The 19,895-nt window shown below is 31.2% G+C and overlaps 1 protein-coding gene across 7 annotated transcripts in view; it reads right to left on the minus strand.

Annotated features, from left to right (window-relative positions):
• The window catches only part of LOC143255497 (kinesin-like protein KIF12), a 41,944-nt gene extending 23,261 nt beyond the window's left edge, over window positions 1-18,683 (minus strand). For 2 of the 7 annotated variants that reach the window (XM_076511245.1, XM_076511243.1), the window contains exon 1: window positions 18,571-18,683. In XM_076511245.1, the coding sequence (XP_076367360.1) occupies window positions 18,571-18,584 (14 nt within the window). In that variant the 5' untranslated portion in view covers window positions 18,585-18,683. Of the gene's footprint in view, window positions 1-51; window positions 240-952; window positions 1,342-17,440; window positions 17,775-18,570 lie in introns of those variants that run through there. The other 5 variants (XM_076511249.1, XM_076511246.1, XM_076511248.1 and 2 more) reach the window with 4 other exon arrangements.
• Between the last annotated feature and the right edge of the window lie 1,212 nt (window positions 18,684-19,895).

A 19,895-nucleotide genomic window follows, 5' to 3' on the forward strand; every position in this document is an offset into this window, starting at 1 on the left:
AAAACTAACCAAACTTTACATATGCAATACTCCTATCTACACTAAACTTACTTGACATACCCATTTCAATTAAATCAAAAAGAAAGTTAAAACCAGAATAGCACACGTTCACAAAATAAGCCACTACACTCAGGGTTGTAGACCACAAGTTATAATACAAAACATTCAACAGATCTTTAGTACTGTATTCTCAAGACAGCTGATATTAGAACTTTAATTAAAATAAAGTACAGAATAACGTTTCGTAACGAATAACGAAACAGGAAATGGTAACGTGTAACATGAACAAAACCATTTCCTAACACTGGAAATAAACCACAATATCACGTGATACGTCTTGCCCACCGCCTACCACACTTCACACCAACAAGATATGTAGAAAAATACACCACAACACAAACAATACAAGATCGCATAACTAAACTCGCCTCCAAGTATTACAGAAGATCCGCCCACCGTAACTCTCTAACCTCCGATTTCAACAAAATCGCTGCCAACCTTAAATCCTGGTGTAAATATTTATTCCCCACTCAATCTTATGCTCAATAATATCAACATACTTTCGTGATTTCAAACCGAATTTAAAATAGTTATGTATTACTTTAATCTGGTTTCTAGTCTCGTTTCATGTTTTCGCATCTCACTAGCCCCTGGTCCCGATTTAGTGCAAGTGAGTTTTATCGGGGCACTCCTGTTTAAATGTTCTGTTCCTGTGATGGATTGAAGGATGCAGATTGGAGGCTAACCACCCCTAACCCTTGAAAGTTTATCACGTGATATTATCTCATTAAAGTAAAGATTAAGAGCAGTAAATAAATGGGAAAACTTCTGCGCATGTTAAAACTAGAGAAATAATACAAATAACTACGTCAGTATGATAACATCGAAAACAACGCATCTATACAATAATATCCCTATGGAGTTATGTAAACACAATAAAAAGTGTACATACTTTTTTACCATTTCAGTTACATCTTCATGCACAATGTTCTAGTTCATTGAATAATTCAATATGTAATAGGCCAGACAGGAGGTTAGGGTGCTCGACTCGCAATCTACGGGTCGTGGGTTCTATTCCCCGCTACACCAAACATGTTCGTACTTTTATCCGTAGAGACGTTATTACGTGATGGTCAATCACACTGTTCGTTGATAAAAGAGTAACCCAAGAATTAGCGGTGGATGGTGATGACCAGCTGCCTTCCCTCTAGTCTTCCACTACTAACTTAAGGACGGCTATCGCAGATAACCCTCGTGTAGGTTTGCGCGATATTCAAACAAACAGTGTGCTACTTATCTTTCAGATAGGACTTTGACTGTTAAACTCATACTGGGTTATCATCTTTATCAAAACCTGCTAGCTACGTAGATTTACCGCCGTCACATCAAGGAACCAATGTTATGGTTCAACAAGGGCTTCAGTATTAATGTTCGGCTAAGACTTTAGTATTCAGATAGTGATCTCTGTTTCCAGTGAATTGTATATAAACTATGTTGGTGTTGACCTCTGTTGGCATTGAAAGATCATTTGAATGTAAACCGTGTCGGTAATAAAAAACTATATACAACTTTTCTATCGACAGAGGCCACTACCGAAATATATGTAATAATGCCAACAACGTCACTACCAAGATAGTACACATATCATGTTGAGTTATTTGTCTGTAAACTATTTTGGTAGTGGCCTCTCTCGGTAGAAAAGTTGTATATAGTTATTTTTACTGTGTTGTTACTCTTATGATCTAAAACAGAGACCTTTATTAGTTCAATATATAAACAGCAAACGAGAAGAAAATCGACAATTAACACGAAATTTAGAGTCGAATCTGGAAAAAAAAAGTAACAAAGTTGGTTTATTCTCATATCTTACTGATATCATAGAGACATGTGCAGGTGCCAATTTTAAACTAATAGTTTCAATTCGAAAGCACTTTATACGGTCCTGAGTTAAACGGTCAGGTCAGAGATGACCAGGATTCAGTTGTTGCTGTTACTAATTTTGAACTACTGACAAGAGAGAAAAGGTAGCCGGAAAGTAACAACTAGCCGCCACAAAGGCTTTGTTTGGCTCTTTGAATGAACAGAATAAGAAGATTATAGGCCTGGCATGGCCAAGTGGTTAGGGCGCTCGACTCGCAATCTGAGTGTCCCGGGTTCGAATCCGAGTCACACCAAACATGTTCGCCCTTTCAGCCGTGGGGGCGTTATAATGTACGGTCAGTCCCACTATTTGTTTGTGAAAGAGTAGCCCAAGTGTTAGCGATGGGTGTTGATGACTAGCTGCCTTCCCTCTAGTCTTACACTGCTACATTAGGCACGGCTAGCACAGATAGCCTTCGAGTAGCTTTGTGCGAATTTCAAAAAACCAAAAACAAACAAAACAATGTGACGGTTAATCCTAGTATTCTTTGGTATAAGAGTAGTATAAGTGATGATGACTACCTGCTTTCTCTCTAGTATTACACTGCTAAATTAAGAGCAGCTAGTGCAGATAGCCCTCGTGTAACTTTGCGCGAAATTCAAAAACAAACAATAATAAGATTACTCAAAGTGCACAACGAGTTCAACAGTTTTATGTCTTAAACTCTAGACAGTTTGATTTGTAAGTGTTTACAATGTTAACCCTCAAACGATGACACATTTAGGTTTTGTTTATTAATCTTCTGTACAAAGGGAATGCTTTCAAGTCAACCAGCAGTAATTTGCCAGTTTAACCTCTGACCTCTTAAAGCTGGAAATGACCTTAGAAACCAAAACTTTCTCACCTAGTTTATGGGCGAACAACAAAATTAATAAAGGCCTGCATTTGCTTCAAGTACTCGAACCAATGCTATACATTACTCGTAACATTTCAACACGTACTGTTTTACTGGTGAAAACAGCATGCGCGCATTCGCGGTTTAAAAAAGTACATGAAGTACGCACGTTTCTCGTGTAAAAATAGTAAATACATAGGTCACAATCAGCATTATCGACGGCAAAAATCGACTTTGAATAAAGAAAAATTAACATAAAGTGTTGAAAAAAATCTATTTTCCAATAACTGATGTGTCTCCAAAATTTTAAAAAAATTAAATAAGAGACTCTTGAGTTCGTAAATGTCTCAGTGACTGAGATAGATAAAGTTATATAATTAACCCAATAACCGTGAAAAAGACACTGCCAGCAGCAAAACAATTATAATCGATACGGTTGGTGAATTCGCTTTAAAACAATTTTATTTTTACAGTCTTTGCAAATATTGTAACTACCAGTGTTGGCTTTACTAAGGAAGTTGAAATGATAGCATGTCTAATGGTGTTTTTCGTCAAGAGAATAGGCAAACAAGCTTTAAACTGACAGCAAGTATTCGACTAAAAGCGTTTATTCAGACTAACTTGGTTCTTACAGTTTCAAAAGTCTAAATAATATTATACGATGAGTTAACTCAGACTTACTTGATTCTTAGAGTATCCGAAGTCTAATTAATATTATACAATGAGTTAACTCAGACTTACTTTGTTCTTACAGTTTCCGAAGTCTAAATAATATTATACAATGAGTTAACTCAGACTTACTTTGCACTTGCAGTTTCCGAAGTCTAAATAATATGAAACAATGAGTTAACTCAGACTCACTTGATTCTTACAGTTTCCGAAGTCTAATTAATATTATACAATGAGTTATCTCAGACTCACTTGATTCTTACAGTTTCCGAAGTCTAATTAATATTATACAATGAGTTAACTCAGACTTACTTTGTTCTTACAGATTCAAAAGTCTAAATAATATTAAACAATGAGTTAACTCAGTCTTACTTTGTTCTTACAGTTTCAAAAGTCTAAATAATATTAAACAACGAGTTAATTCAGACTTACTTGGTTCTTACAGTTTCTGAAACCTAAATAATACTAAACAATGAATGTGAACTCAGACTCACTTGGTTCTTACATTCCCGAAACCTAAATAATATTAAACAATGAGTTAACTCAGACTCACTTGATTCTTGCAGTTTCCGAAGTCTAAATAATATTATACAATGAGTTAACTCAGACTTACTTTGTTCTTACAGTTTCTGAAACCTAAATAATACTAAACAATGAATGTGAACTCAGACTCACTTGATTCTTACATTCCTGAAACCTAAATAATATTAAACAATGAGTTAATTCAGACTCACTTGATTCTTACACTTTCCGAAGTCTAAATAATATTAAACAATGAGTTAACTCAGACTCACTTGGTTCTTACAGTTTCCGAAGCCTAAATAATATTAAACAATGAGTTAACTCAGACACACTTGGTCCTTTCAGTTTCCGAAGTCTAAATAATATTAAACAACGAGTTAATTCAGACTCATTTGGTTCTTACATTCCTGAAACCTAAATAATATTAAACAATGAGTTAACTCAGACTCACTTGATTCTTACAGTTTCTGAAGTCTAATTAATATTATACAATGAGTTAACTCAGACTTAATTTGTTCTTACAGTTTCAAAAGTGTAAATAATATTAAACAATGAGTTAACTCAGACTCATTTGGTTCTTACAGTTTCCGAAGTCTAAATAATATTATACAATGAGTTAACTCAGACTTACTTTGCTCTTGCAGTTTCCGAAGTCTAAATAATATGAAACAATGAGTTAACTCAGACTCACTTGATTCTTACAGTTTCCGAAGTCTAATTAATATTATACAATGAGTTATCTCAGACTCACTTGGTTCTTACAGTTTCCGAAGCCTAAATAATATTAAACAATGAGATAACTCAGACACACTTGGTTCTTTCAGTTTCCGAAGTCTAAATAATATTAAACAACGAGTTAATTCAGACTCATTTGGTTCTTACATTCCTGAAATCTAAATAATATTAAACAATGAGTTAATTCAGACTCACTTGATTCTTACAGTTTCCGAAGTCTAATTAATATTATACAACGAGTTAACTCAGACTTACTTTGTTCTTACAGTTTCAAAAGTGTAAATAATATTAAACAATGAGTTAACTCAGACTCATTTGGTTCTTACAGTTTCCGAAGTCTAAATAATATTATACAATCAGTTAACTCAGACTTACTTTGTTCTTGCAGTTTCCGAAGTCTAACTAATAATAAACAATGAATGTGAACTCAGACTCTCTTGGTCTTACATTCCTGAAACCTAAATAATGTTAAACAATGAGTTAACTCAGACTCACTTGATTCTTACAGTTTCAGAAGTCTAAATAATATTATACAATGAGTTAACTCAGACTTACTTTGTTCTTACAGTTTCAAAAGTCTAAATAATATTAAACAGTGAGTTAACTCAGTCTTACTTTGTTCTTACAGTTTCAAAAGTCTAAATAATATTAAACAACGAGTTAATTCAGACTTACTTGGTTCTTACAGTTTCTGAAACCTAAATAATACTAAACAATGAATGTGAACTCAGACTCACTTGGTTCTTACATTCCCGAAACCTAAATAATATTAAACAATGAGTTAACTCAGACTCACTTGATTCTTACAGTTTCCAAAGTCTAATTAATATTATACAATGAGTTAACTCAAACTTACTTTGTTCTTACAGTTTCAAAAGTCTAAATAATATTAAACAATGAGTTAATTCAGACTCACTTGATTCTTACACTTTCCGAAGTCTAAATAATATTAAACAATGAGTTAACTCAGACTCACTTGGTTCTTACAGTTTCCGAAGCCTAAATAATATTAAACAATGAGTTAACTCAGACACACTTGGTTCTTTCAGTTTCCGAAGTCTAAATAATATTAAACAACGAGTTAATTCAGACTCATTTGGTTCTTACATTCCTGAAACCTAAATAATATTAAACAATGAGTTAACTCAGACTCACTTGATTCTTACAGTTTCCGAAGTCTAATTAATATTATACAATGAGTTAACTCAGACTTACTTTGTTCTTACAGTTTCAAAATTGTAAATAATATTAAACAATGAGTTAACTCAGACTCATTTGGTTCTTACAGTTTCCGAAGTCTAAATAATATTATACAATCAGTTAACTCAGACTTACTTTGTTCTTGCAGTTTCCGAAGTCTAACTAATAATAAACAATGAATGTGAACTCAGACTCTCTTGGTTCTTACATTCCTGAAACCTAAATAATGTTAAACAATGAGTTAACTCACACTCAAATGATTCTTACAGTTTCAGAAGTCTAAATAATATTATACAATGAGTTAACTCAGACTTACTTTGTTCTTACAGTTTCAAAAGTCTAAATAATATTAAACAGTGAGTTAACTCAGACTCACTTGATTCTTGCAGTTTTCGAAGTCTAAATAATATCAAACAATGAGTTAACTCAGACTCACTTGATTCTTACAGTTTTCGAAGTCTAATTAATATTATACAATGAGTTAACTCAGACTTACTTTGTTCTTACAGTTTCAAAAGTCCAAATAATATTAAACAATGAGTTAACTCAGTCTTACTTTGTTCTTACAGTTTCAAAAGTCTAAATAATATTAAACAACGAGTTAATTCAGACTTACTTGGTTCTTACAGTTTCTGAAACCTAAATAATACTAAACAATGAATGTGAACTCAGACTCACTTGGTTCTTACATTCCCGAAACCTAAATAATATTAAACAATGAGTTAACTCAGACTTACTTTGTTCTTACAGTTTCTGAAACCTAAATAATACTAAACAATGAATGTGAACTCAGACTCACTTGATTCTTACATTCCTGAAACCTAAATAATATTAAACAATGAGTTAATTCAGACTCACTTGATTCTTACACTTTCCGAAGTCTAAATAATATTAAACAATGAGTTAACTCAGACTCACTTGGTTCTTACAGTTTCCGAAGCCTAAATAATATTATACAATGAGTTAACTCAGACACACTTGGTTCTTTCAGTTTCCGAAGTCTAAATAATATTAAACAACGAGTTAATTCAGACTCATTTGGTTCTTACATTCCTGAAACCTAAATAATATTAAACAATGAGTTAACTCAGACTCACTTGATTCTTACAGTTTCCGAAGTCTAATTAATATTATACAATGAGTTAACTCAGACTTACTTTGTTCTTACAGTTTCAAAATTGTAAATAATATTAAACAATGAGTTAACTCAGACTCATTTGGTTCTTACAGTTTCCGAAGTCTAAATAATATTATACAATCAGTTAACTCAGACTTACTTTGTTCTTGCAGTTTCCGAAGTCTAACTAATAATAAACAATGAATGTGAACTCAGACTCTCTTGGTTCTTACATTCCTGAAACCTAAATAATGTTAAACAATGAGTTAACTCACACTCAAATGATTCTTACAGTTTCAGAAGTCTAAATAATATTATACAATGAGTTAACTCAGACTTACTTTGTTCTTACAGTTTCAAAAGTCTAAATAATATTAAACAGTGAGTTAACTCAGACTCACTTGATTCTTGCAGTTTTCGAAGTCTAAATAATATCAAACAATGAGTTAACTCAGACTCACTTGATTCTTACAGTTTTCGAAGTCTAATTAATATTATACAATGAGTTAACTCAGACTTACTTTGTTCTTACAGTTTCAAAAGTCTAAATAATATTAAACAATGAGTTAACTCAGTCTTACTTTGTTCTTACAGTTTCAAAAGTCTAAATAATATTAAACAACGAGTTAATTCAGACTTACTTGGTTCTTACAGTTTCTGAAACCGAAATAATACTAAACAATGAATGTGAACTCAGACTCACTTGGTTCTTACATTCCCGAAACCTAAATAATATTAAACAATGAGTTAACTCAGACTCAATTGATTCTTACAGTTTCCGAAGTCTAAATAATATTATACAATGAGTTAACTCAGACTTTGTTCTTACAGTTTCAATAGTCTAAATAATATTAAACAACGAATTAATTCAGTCTTTCTTGGTTCTTACAGTTTCTGAAACCTAAATAATCCTAAACAATGAATGTGAACTCAGACTCACTTGGTTCCTACATTCCCGAAACCTAAATAATTTTAAACAATGAGTTAACTCAGACTCACTTGAATCTTACAGTTTCCAAAAAATAATTAATATTATACAATGAGTTAACTCAGACTTACTTTGTTCTTACAGTTTCAAAAGTCTAAATAATATTAAACAATGAGTTAATACATACTCACTTGATTCTTACACTTTCCGAAGTCTAAAGAATGTTAAACAAGGAGATAACTCAGACTCACTTGATTCTTACACTTTCCGAAAACTAAATAATGTTAAACAATGAGTTAACTCAGACTCACTTGATTCTTACACTTTCTGAAATCTAAGTAATATTGAACAATAAGTTAACTCAGACTCACTTGATTCTTACTGTTTCTGAAGTCTAAATAATATTAAACAATGAGTTAACTCAGACTCACTTGATTCTTACAGATTCCAAAGTCTAATTAATATTATACAATGAGTTAACTCAGACTTACTTTGTTCTTACAGTTTCAAAAGTCTAAATAATATTAAACAACGAGTTAATTCAGACTTACTTGGTTCTTACAGTTTCTGAAACCTAAATAATACTAAACAATGAATGTGAACTCAGGCTCACTTGGTTCTTACATTCCCGAAACCTAAATAATATTAAACAATGAGTTAACTCAGACTCACTTGATTCTTACAGTTTCCAAAAAATAATTAATATTATACAATGAGTTAACTCAGACTTACTTTGTTCTTACAGTTTCAAAAGTCTAAATAATATTAAACAATGAGTTAATACATACTCACTTGATTCTTACACTTTCCGAAGTCTAAAGAATGTTAAACAAGGAGATAACTCAGACTCACTTGATTCATACACTTTCCGAAAACTAAATAATGTTAAACAATGAGTTAACTCAGACTCACTTGATTCTTACACTTTCTGAAATCTAAGTAATATTGAACAATAAGTTAACTCCGACTCACTTGATTCTTACTGTTTCTGAAATCTAAATAATATTAAACAATGAGTTAACTCAGATTCACTTGATTCTTACAGATTCCAAAGTCTAATTAATATTATACAATGAGTTAACTCAGACTTACTTTGTTCTTACAGTTTCAAAAGTCTAAATAATATTAAACAATGAGTTAACTCAGACTCACTTGATTCTTACAGTTTCCGAAGTCTAAATAATATTATACAATGAGTTAACTAAGACTTACCTTGTTCTTACAGTTTCAAAAGTCTAAATAATATAAACAATGAGTTAATTCAGACTTACTTGGTTCTCACAGTTTCTGAAACCTAAATAATACTAAACAATGAATGTGAACTCAGACTCACTTGGTCCTTACAGTTTCTGAAACCTAAATAATATTAAACAATGAGTTAATTCAGACTCATTTGATTCTTACAGTTTCCGAAGTCTAAATAATATTATACAATGAGTTAACTGAGACTCACTTGGTTCTTACATTCCCGAAACCTAAATAATATTAAACAATGATTTAACTCAGACTTACTTCGTTTTTACAGTTTCTGAAACCAAAATAATACTAAACAATGAATGTGAACTCAGATTCACTTGGTTCTTATATTCACGAAGCCTAAATAATATTAAACAATGAGTTAACTCAGAATCACTTGATTCTTAGACTTTCCGAAGTCTAAATAATATTAAACAATGAGTTAACTCAGACACACTTGGTTCTAACAGTTTCCTAAGTCTAAATAATATTAAACAACGAGTTAATTCAGACTTACTTGGTTCTTACAGTTTCTGAAACCTAAATAATACTAAACAATGAATGTGAACTCAGACTCACTTGGTTCTTACATTTCCGAAACCTAAATAATATTAAACAATGAGTTAACTCAGACTCACTTGATTCTTACAGTTTCCAAAAAATAATTAATATTATACAATGAGTTAACTCAGACTTACTTTGTTCTTACAGTTTCAAAAGTCTAAATAATATTAAACAATGAGTTAATTCATACTCACTTGATTCTTACACTTTCCGAAGTCTAAAGAATGTTAAACAAGGAGATAACTCAGACTCACTTGATTCTTACACTTTCCGAAAACTAAATAATGTTAAACAATGAGTTAACTCAGACTCACTTGATTCTTACACTTTCTGAAATCTAAGTAATATTAAACAATAAGTTAACTCAGACTCACTTGATTCTTACTGTTTCTGAAGTCTAAATAATATTAAAGAATGAGTTAACTCAGACTCACTTGATTCTTACAGATTCCAAAGTCTAATTAATATTATACAATGAGTTAACTCAGACTTACTTTGTTCTTACAGTTTCAAAAGTCTAAATAATATTAAACAATAAGTTAATTCAGACACACTTCATTCTTACACTTTCCGAAGTCTAAATAATGTTAAAGAATGAGTTAACTCAGACTCACTTGATTCTTACACTTTCCGAAGTCTAAGTAATATTAAACAATGAGTTAACTCAGACTTACTTTGTTCTTACAGTTTCAAAAGTCTAAATAAAATTAAACAATGAGTTAACTCAGACTTACTTTGTTCTTACAGTTTCAAAAGTCTAAATAATATTAAACAACGAGTTATTCAGACTTACTTGGTTCTTACAGTTTCTGAAACCTAAATAATACTAAGCAATGAGTTAACTCATACTCAATAAATTCTTACAGTTTCCGAAGCCTAAATAATATTATACAATGAGTTAACTCAGACTTACTTTGTTCTTACAGTTTCCAAAAAATAATTAATATTATACAATGAGTTAACTCAGACTTACTTTGTTCTTACAGTTTCAAAAGTCTAAATAATATTAAACAATGAGTTAATTCATACTCACTTGATTCTTACACTTTCCGAAGTCTAAAGAATGTTAAACAAGGAGATAACTCAGACTCACTTGATTCTTACACTTTCCGAAAACTAAATAATGTTAAACAATGAATTAACTCAGACTCACTTGATTCTTACACTTTCTGAAATCTAAGTAATATTAAAAAATAAGTTAACTCAGACTCACTTGATTCTTACTGTTTCTGAAGTCTAAATAATATTAAACAATGAGTTAACTCAGACTCACTTGATTCTTACAGATTCCAAAGTCTAATTAATATTATACAATGAGTTAACTCAGACTTACTTTGTTCTTACAGTTTCAAAAGTCTAAATAATATTAAACAATAAGTTAACTCAGACTCACTTGATTCTTACACTTTCCGAAGTCTAAATAATGTTAAAGAATGAGTTAACTCAGACTCACTTGATTCTTACACTTTCCGAAGTCTAAGTAATATTAAACAATGAGTTAACTCAGACTTACTTTGTTCTTACAGTTTCAAAAGTCTAAATAAAATTAAACAATGAGTTAACTCAGACTTACTTTGTTCTTACAGTTTCAAAAGTCTAAATAATATTAAAGAACGAGTTAATTCAGACTTACTTGGTTCTTACAGTTTCTGAAACCTAAATAATACTAAGCAATGAGTTAACTCATACTCAATAAATTCTTACAGTTTCCGAAGCCTAAATAATATTATACAATGAGTTAACTCAGACTTACTTTGTTCTTACAGTTTCAAAAGTCTAAATAATATTAAACATCGAGTTAACTCAGACTTACTTTGTTCTTGCAGTTTCAAAAGTCTAAATAATATTAAACAACGAGTTAATTCAGACTTACTTGGTTCTTACAGTTTCTGAAACCTATATAATACTAAACAATGAATGTGAACTCAGACTCACTTGGTTCTTACATTCCCGAAACCTAAATAATATTAAACAATGAATTAACTAGACTCACTTGATTCTTACAGTTTCCGAAGTCTAAATAATATTATACAATGAGTTAAATCAGACTTACTTTGTTCTTACAGTTTCAAAAGTCTAAATAATATTAAACAATGAGTTAACTCAGACTCACTTGATTCTTGCAGTTTCCGAAGTCTAAATAATATTATATAATGAGTTAACTCAGACTTACTTTGTTCTTACAGTTTCAAAAGTCTAAATAATATTAAACAACGAGTTAATTCAGACTTACTTGGTTCTTACAGTTTCTGAAACCTAAATAATACTAAACAATGAATGTGAACTCAGACTCACTTGGTTCTTACATTCCCGAAACCTAAATAATATTAAACAATGAGTTAACTCAGACTCACTTGATTCTTGCAGTTTCCAAAGTCTAAATAATATTAAACAATGAGTTAACTCACACTTACTTTGTTCTTACAATTTCAAAAGTCTAAATAATATTATACAATGAGTTAACTCAGACTTACTTTGTTCTTACATTCCAGAAACCTAAATAATATTAAACAATGAGATAATTCAGACTCATTCGATTCTTACAGTTTCCGAAGTCTAAATAATATTATACAATGAGTTAACTCAGACTCACTTGGTTCTTACATTCCCGAAACCTAAATAATATTAAACAATGAGTTAATTCAGACTTACTTGGTTCTTACAGTTTCTGAAACCTAAATAATACTAAACAATGAATGTGAACTCAGATTCACTTGGTTCTTATATTCACGAAGCCTAAATAATATTAAACAATGAGTTAACTCAGACTTACTTTGTTCTTAGAGTTTTAAAAGTCTAAATAATATTAAACAACGAGTTAATTCAGTCTTTCTTGGTTCTTACAGTTTCTCAAACCTAAATAATACTAAACAATGAATGTGAACTCAGACTCACTTGGATCTTACATTCCCGAAACCTAAATAATAGTAAACAATGAGTTAACTCAGACTCACTTGAATCTTACACTTTCCGAAGTCTAAATTATATTAAACAATGAGTTAACTCAGACACACTTGGTTCTTACAGTTTCTGAAGTCTGAATAATATTAAACAACGAGTTAATTCAGACTTACTTGGTTCTTACAGTTTCTGAAACCTAAATAATACTAAACAATGAATGTGAACTCAGACTCACTTGGTTCTTACATTCCCGAAACCTAAATAATATTAAACAATGAGTTAACTCAGACTCAATTGATTCTTACAGTTTCCGAAGTCTAAATAATATTATACAATGAGTTAACTCAGACTTTGTTCTTACAGTTTCAATAGTCTAAATAATATTAAACAACGAATTAATTCAGTCTTTCTTGGTTCTTACAGTTTCTGAAACCTAAATAATCCTAAACAATGAATGTGAACTCAGACTCACTTGGTTCCTACATTCCCGAAACCTAAATAATTTTAAACAATGAGTTAACTCAGACTCACTTGAATCTTACAGTTTCCGAAGTATAAATAATATTAAAGAATGAGTTAACTCAGACACACTTGGTTCTTACAGTTTCCGAAGTCTAAATAATATTAAACAATGAGTTAACTCAGATTCACTTGATTCTTGCAGTTTTTAAAGTCTAATTAATATTAAACAAGGAGTTAACTCAGAGTCACTTGATTCTTGCAGTTTCCGAAGTCTAAATAATATTAAACAATGAGTTAACTCAGACTCACTTGATTCTTACACTTTCCGAAGTCTAAATAATATTAAACAATGAGTTAACTCAGACTCACTTGATTCTTACACTTTCCGAAGTCTAAATAATATTAAACAATGAGTTAACTCAGACACACTTGGTTCTTACAGTTTCCTAAGTCTAAATAATATTAAACAACGAGTTAATTCAGACTTACTTGGTTCTTACAGTTTCTGAAACCTAAATAATACTAAACAATGAATGTGAACTCAGACTCACTTGGTTCTTACATTCCCGAAACCTATATAATATTAAACAATGAGTTAACTCAGACTCACTTGATTCTTACAGTTTCCAAAAAATAATTAATATTATACAATGAGTTAACTCAGACTTACTTTGTTCTTACAGTTTCAAAAGTCTAAATAATATTAAACAATGAGTTAATTCATACTCACTTGATTCTTACACTTTCCGAAGTCTAAAGAATGTTAAACAAGGAGATAACTCAAACTCACTTGATTCTTACTGTTTCTGAAGTCTAAATAATATTAAACAATGAGTTAACTCAGACTCACTTGATTCTTACAGATTCCAAAGTCTAATTAATATTATACAATGAATTAACTCAGACTTACTTTGTTCTTACAGTTTCAAAAGTCTAAATAATATTAAACAATAAGTTAATTCAGACACACTTCATTCTTACACTTTCCGAAGTCTAAATAATGTTAAAGAATGAGTTAACTCAGACTCACTTGATTCTTACACTTTCCGAAGTCTAAGTAATATTAAACAATGAGTTAACTCAGACTTACTTTGTTCTTACAGTTTCAAAAGTCTAAATAAAATTAAACAATGAGTTAACTCAGACTTACTTTGTTCTTACAGTTTCAAAAGTCTAAATAATATTAAACAACGAGTTAATTCAGACTTACTTGGTTCTTACAGTTTCTGAAACCTAAATAATACTAAGCAATGAGTTAACTCATACTCAATTAATTCTTACAGTTTCCGAAGCCTAAATAATATTATACAATGAGTTAACTCAGACTTACTTTGTTCTTACAGTTTCAAAAGTCTAAATAATATTAAACAATGAGTTAACTCAGACTTACTTTGTTCTTGCAGTTTCAAAAGTCTAAATAATATTAAACAACGGGTTAATTCAGACTTACTTGGTTCTTACAGTTTCTGAAACCTATATAATACTAAACAATGAATGTGAACTCAGACTCACTTGGTTCTTACATTCCCGAAACCTAAATAATATTAAACAATGAGTTAACTCAGACTCACTTGATTCTTACAGTTTCCGAAGTCTAAATAATATTATACAATGAGTTAAATCAGACTCACTTGGTTCTTACATTCCCGAAACCTAAATAATATTAAACAATGAGTTAACTCAGACTTACTTCGTTTTTATAGTTTCTGAGACCAAAATAATACTAAACAATGAATGTGAACTCAGACTCACTTGGTTCTTATATTCACGAAGCCTAAATAATATTATACAACGAGTTAACTCAGACTTACTTTGTTCTTACAGTTTCGAAAGTCTACATAATATTATACAATGAGTTGACTCAGACTTACTTTGTTCTTTCAGTTTCAAAAGTCTAAATAAGATTAAAGAATGAGTTAATTCAGACTCACTTGATTCTTACACTTTCCGAAGTCTAAATAATATTAAACAATAAGTTAACTCAGACTCACTTGATTCTTACACTTTCCGAAGTCAAAATTATATTAAACAATGAGTTAACTCAGACACACTTGGTTCTTACAGTTTCTGAAGTCTAAATAATATTAAACAACGAGTTAATTCAGACTTACTTGGTTCTTACAGTTTCTGAAACCTAAATAATACTAAACAATGAATGTGAGCTCAGACACACTTGGTTCCTACATTCCCGAAACCTAAATAATATTGAACAATGAGTTAACTCAGACTCACTTGATTCTTACAGTTTCCGAAGTCTAAATAATATTAAAGAATGAGTTAACTCAGACACACTTAGTTCTTATAGTTTCCGAAGTCTAATTAATATTACACAATGAGTTAACTCAGACTTACTTTGTTCTTACAGTCTCAAAAGTATATATAATATTAAACAATGAGTTAATTCAGACTCACTTGATTCTTACAGTTTCCGAAGTCTAAATAATATTAAACAATGAGTTAACTCAGACACACTTGGTTCTTACAGTTTCCGAAGTCTAAATAATATTAAACAACGAGTTAATTCAGACTTACTTGGTTCTTACAGTTTCTGAAACCTAAATAATATTATACAATGAGTTAACTCAGACTTACTTTGTTCTTACAGCTTCAAAAGTCTAAATAATATTAAACAATGAGTTAACTCAGACTCAGTTGATTCTTACAGTTTCCGAAGTCTAAATAATATTATACAATGAGTTAACTCAGACTTACTTTGTTCTTACAGTTTCAATAGTCTAAATAATATTAAACAATGAGTTAACTCAGACACACTTGGTTCTTACAGTTACTGAAGTCTAAATAATATTAAATAACGAGTTAACTCAGACTTACTTCGTTTTTACAGTTTCTGAAACCAAAATAATACTAAACAATGAATGTGAACTCAGACTCACTTGGTTCTTATATTCACGAAGCCTAAATAATATTGAACAATGAGTTAACTCAGACTCACTTGATTCTTACAGTTTCCGAAGTCTAAATAATATTAAAGAATGAGTTAACTCAGACACACTTAGTTCTTATAGTTTCCGAAGTCTAAATAATATTAAACAATGAGTTAACTCAGACTCACTTGGTTCTTAGATTCCCGAAACCTAAATAATATTAAACAATGAGTTAACTCAGACTCACTTGATTCTTACAGTTTCTGAAACCTAAATAATATTATACAATGAGTTAACTCAGACTTACTTTCTTCTTACAGTTTCAAAAGTCTAAATAATATTAAACAATGAGTTAACTCAGATTCACCTAATTCTTGCAGTTTCCGAAGTCTAAATAATATTAAACAATGAGTTAACTCAGATTCACTTGATTCTTGCAGTTTCCGAAGTCTAAATAATATTAAACAATGAGTTAACTCAGAGTCACTTGATTCTTACAGTTTCCGACGTCTAATTAATATTATACAATGAGTTAACTCAGACTTACTTTGTTCTTACAGTTTGAAAAGTCTAAATAATATTAAACAATGAGTCAATTTAGACTCCCTTGATTCTTAAACTTTCCGAAGTCTAAATAATATTAAACAATGAGTTATCTCAGACCCACTTGATTCTTTCACTTTCCGAAGTCTAAATAATATTAAAGAACGATTAATTCAGACTTACTTGGTTTTTACAGTTTCTGAAACCAAAATAATACTAAACAATGAATGTGAACTCAGACTCACTTGGTTCTTACACTTTCCGAAGTCTAAATAATATTAAACAACGAGTTAATTCAGACTTACTTGGTTCTTACAGTTTCTGAAACCTAAATAATACTAAACAATGAATGTGAACTCAGACTCATTTGGTTCTTACATTCCCGAAGCCTAAATAATATTATACAATGAGTTAACTCAGACTTACTTTGTTGTTACAGTTTCAAAAGTCTAGATAATATTAAACAATGAGTTAACTCATAGTCACTTGATTCTTACAGTTTCCGAAGTCTAAATAATATTAAACAATGAGTTAACTCAGACTTACTTTGTTCTTACAGTTTCAAAAGTCGAAATAATATTAAACAACGATTAATTCAGACTTACTTGGTTCTTACAGTTTCTGAAACCTAAATAATACTAAACAATAAATGTGAACTCAGATTCACTTGGTTCTTACATTCCCGAAACCTAAATAATATTAAAGAATGAATAAACTCAGACTCACTTGATTCTTACAGTTTCCGAAGCTTAAATAATATAGAATAACGAATGTTAACTTATATTCTTAACAATAGAATATGTTAACAATATTCTCATATATTGAAGCTTACAGAACATTAATGGAGAACAAAATTAATTTTTCGTGGCGGCGATTATTTAAAGATAGAATAAATATAATTAGAGAAACTCTTGAAGAATACCTTGCTCGGACAGTTTCAAGTCGTCGTGAGGCACTTATAAAGTCATCAAACAATGTCTGAAGCACGAAGTGGTGTCAGAAACAGAAGATGGACTTTATTACCCATCCCAACGGTGTTTGCTGACTAATTGGTCTACGAAGTCAAACTACGAATTAGTTGTTTCATAATTTAATTAAGAAACCCATTGAGATGGTCCTTTTCCTGCTCCAAGTGCAAGTGTAATCTACATAAAGTTCTTGGTTGACGTAACCACTCGTTTTGCAGATCAAAGTTAATGGAAAGTCAACCACAGATCAGTTACACAATGATGATGACAATTTTCTGGTTTCAATTCCTCCACCTCCACCCCAATGCTGAAATTATATTATTTTTTGCCAAAGACGTCAACTCAACTGGGGCCGTGTACTTATTTAAAGGAAGCAGAGGGGGGAAGAAGATACAAATTATAATAGGCTTAGAAATAGGAAGCGAATTAATACAAAGTACTAATAGCTAGTTTTACAAGATGTGTATCTGTATACACACTTTGCATATTGCTGTTGATATAAATTACATCATCCATAGTTAGGTTTTAACTCTTCTTGAGTAAACATTTCCATTACATATAAATATATATTTTTTAATTGTAATGTAATATAATTTTTTCCAGTTCACTTGTATTATATCGCACAAACTACCGTACCCGATGTTGATTCGAACAAATAACTTATTCGTAATGACGAGAAACCTACTTGAAGTAAAAATATATCTGAGGATGGCTGGTATGGGTATTAACACTTTCACTAATAAAGCAGAGAACAACGTTTCGACCTTCTTAGGTCATCTTCAGGTTAATAACTTATACTCACAGTGTTACTTACAAATAGATATTCACGATATTTATATACGTATATAACCACATGTACTGTAACTTATATTTAAATATTTAATTAATACGTTTAAATAACAAAATCTGTCAACAATACCACTCACTCAATTACAAAATTGTTGTTGTTGTATTCACGCAAAACAACTGGAATATGTTGTCATGGTTACATATATGTTGCCGATGTTACGCAAAACAAATTGTAATTGCAGTATACATATTTCACAATAATAACTAAATCAGGAGAATAGTTAGATGTACTCACGCATTGCTGTACATGATTCTTTCCAATTAAATTCTTAGGACGAATTTAAATTGAAATAGTCTGCCCGTGAATACTTAGCCTAGACCTCATTTTATGTTCCTGCTCTAGTCAGTAGTGCCCTCTGCTGGTCAACAGTCACTGATCAATAAAGTTCTCGTTGTGGTATTGTATGGTCAAAATCAAACTATATGTAAGCAATAAATCGGGACCACTGAATTTTACTGTGATTTAATCAGTGTGAATGAATATACTTGATAAAAACTAGTGCATATTTTAATGTTAAATAAAAGTTTTGAGTGTAGTTTTCCCTCCATACTAAAAGGTTATAGTCAGAAGCGTTCTCACAGCGAGTTTTTTGTTGTGTACAACACAATGTTACATAGTCTGTGGAAAACACAATTACCGAGTGTCGAGTCCCATTTTTATCACTCTTTCGTTTCATTGCTGGTAGTTAAGCAGAAACGTAAGTTTTCAAGTGTCAGAATTTCTCCACTTAGGGATTACACACATGTAATTGTCCCTAATCTCTAACTAACAGACAAGAGAGAAAGTTTGGCTTAGTTTGTTTTGAATTTCGCGCAAAGCTACACGAGGGCTATCTGTGCTAGCCGTCCCTAATTTAACAGTGTAAGCCTAGATGGAAGGCAGCTAGTCATCATCACCCACTGCCAACTCATGCGCTACTCTTTTACCAACGAATAGTGAGATTGACCGTCACATTACAACGCCACCACGACTGAAAGGGCGAGCATGTTTGGTGCGACAAAGAGAGAAAGTAAGCTAGTGGGCAGTATCCCTCACTCTTTGGGTTAGACAGGTATGACTGAATAGTGAAATCTAACTGTCATTCTTACAACGCACCTACAATAAAGTTGGGGTATATTAACAAGTAGATCTATCCCAGCCGTTAATATTAAACCAAGCCTGATACGTAGTGGTTTTCTGTTACCAGTGTTGACAGAGAAATTGGATTGGTTTGTTTTGAATTTCGCGCAAAGCTACTCGAGGGCTATCTGTGCTAGCCGTCCATAGTTTAGCAGTGTAAGACTAGAGGGAAGACAGCTAGTCATCACCACCCACTGCCAACTCATGGGCTATTCTTTTACCAACGAATAGTGGGATTGACCATCACATTATAACGCCCCCACGGCTGAAAGGGCGAGCATGTTTGATGTGAGAGAAATTTTGAGACTATTAAGATGGTTATTCATTTATTACTCTCGGACGCTAATGAAAATTACGCTCATCAACGTAACTTTATTATGTTACCGCCGGCGCCAAGTTTTTCGAAAAGGCTAAATACTTCAGGTGGTTTTTGAGCACAA

The sequence above is a fragment of the Tachypleus tridentatus genome, chromosome 7 (genome assembly GCF_004210375.1).
Source record: "Tachypleus tridentatus isolate NWPU-2018 chromosome 7, ASM421037v1, whole genome shotgun sequence".
Taxonomy (NCBI): domain Eukaryota; kingdom Metazoa; phylum Arthropoda; class Merostomata; order Xiphosura; family Limulidae; genus Tachypleus; species Tachypleus tridentatus.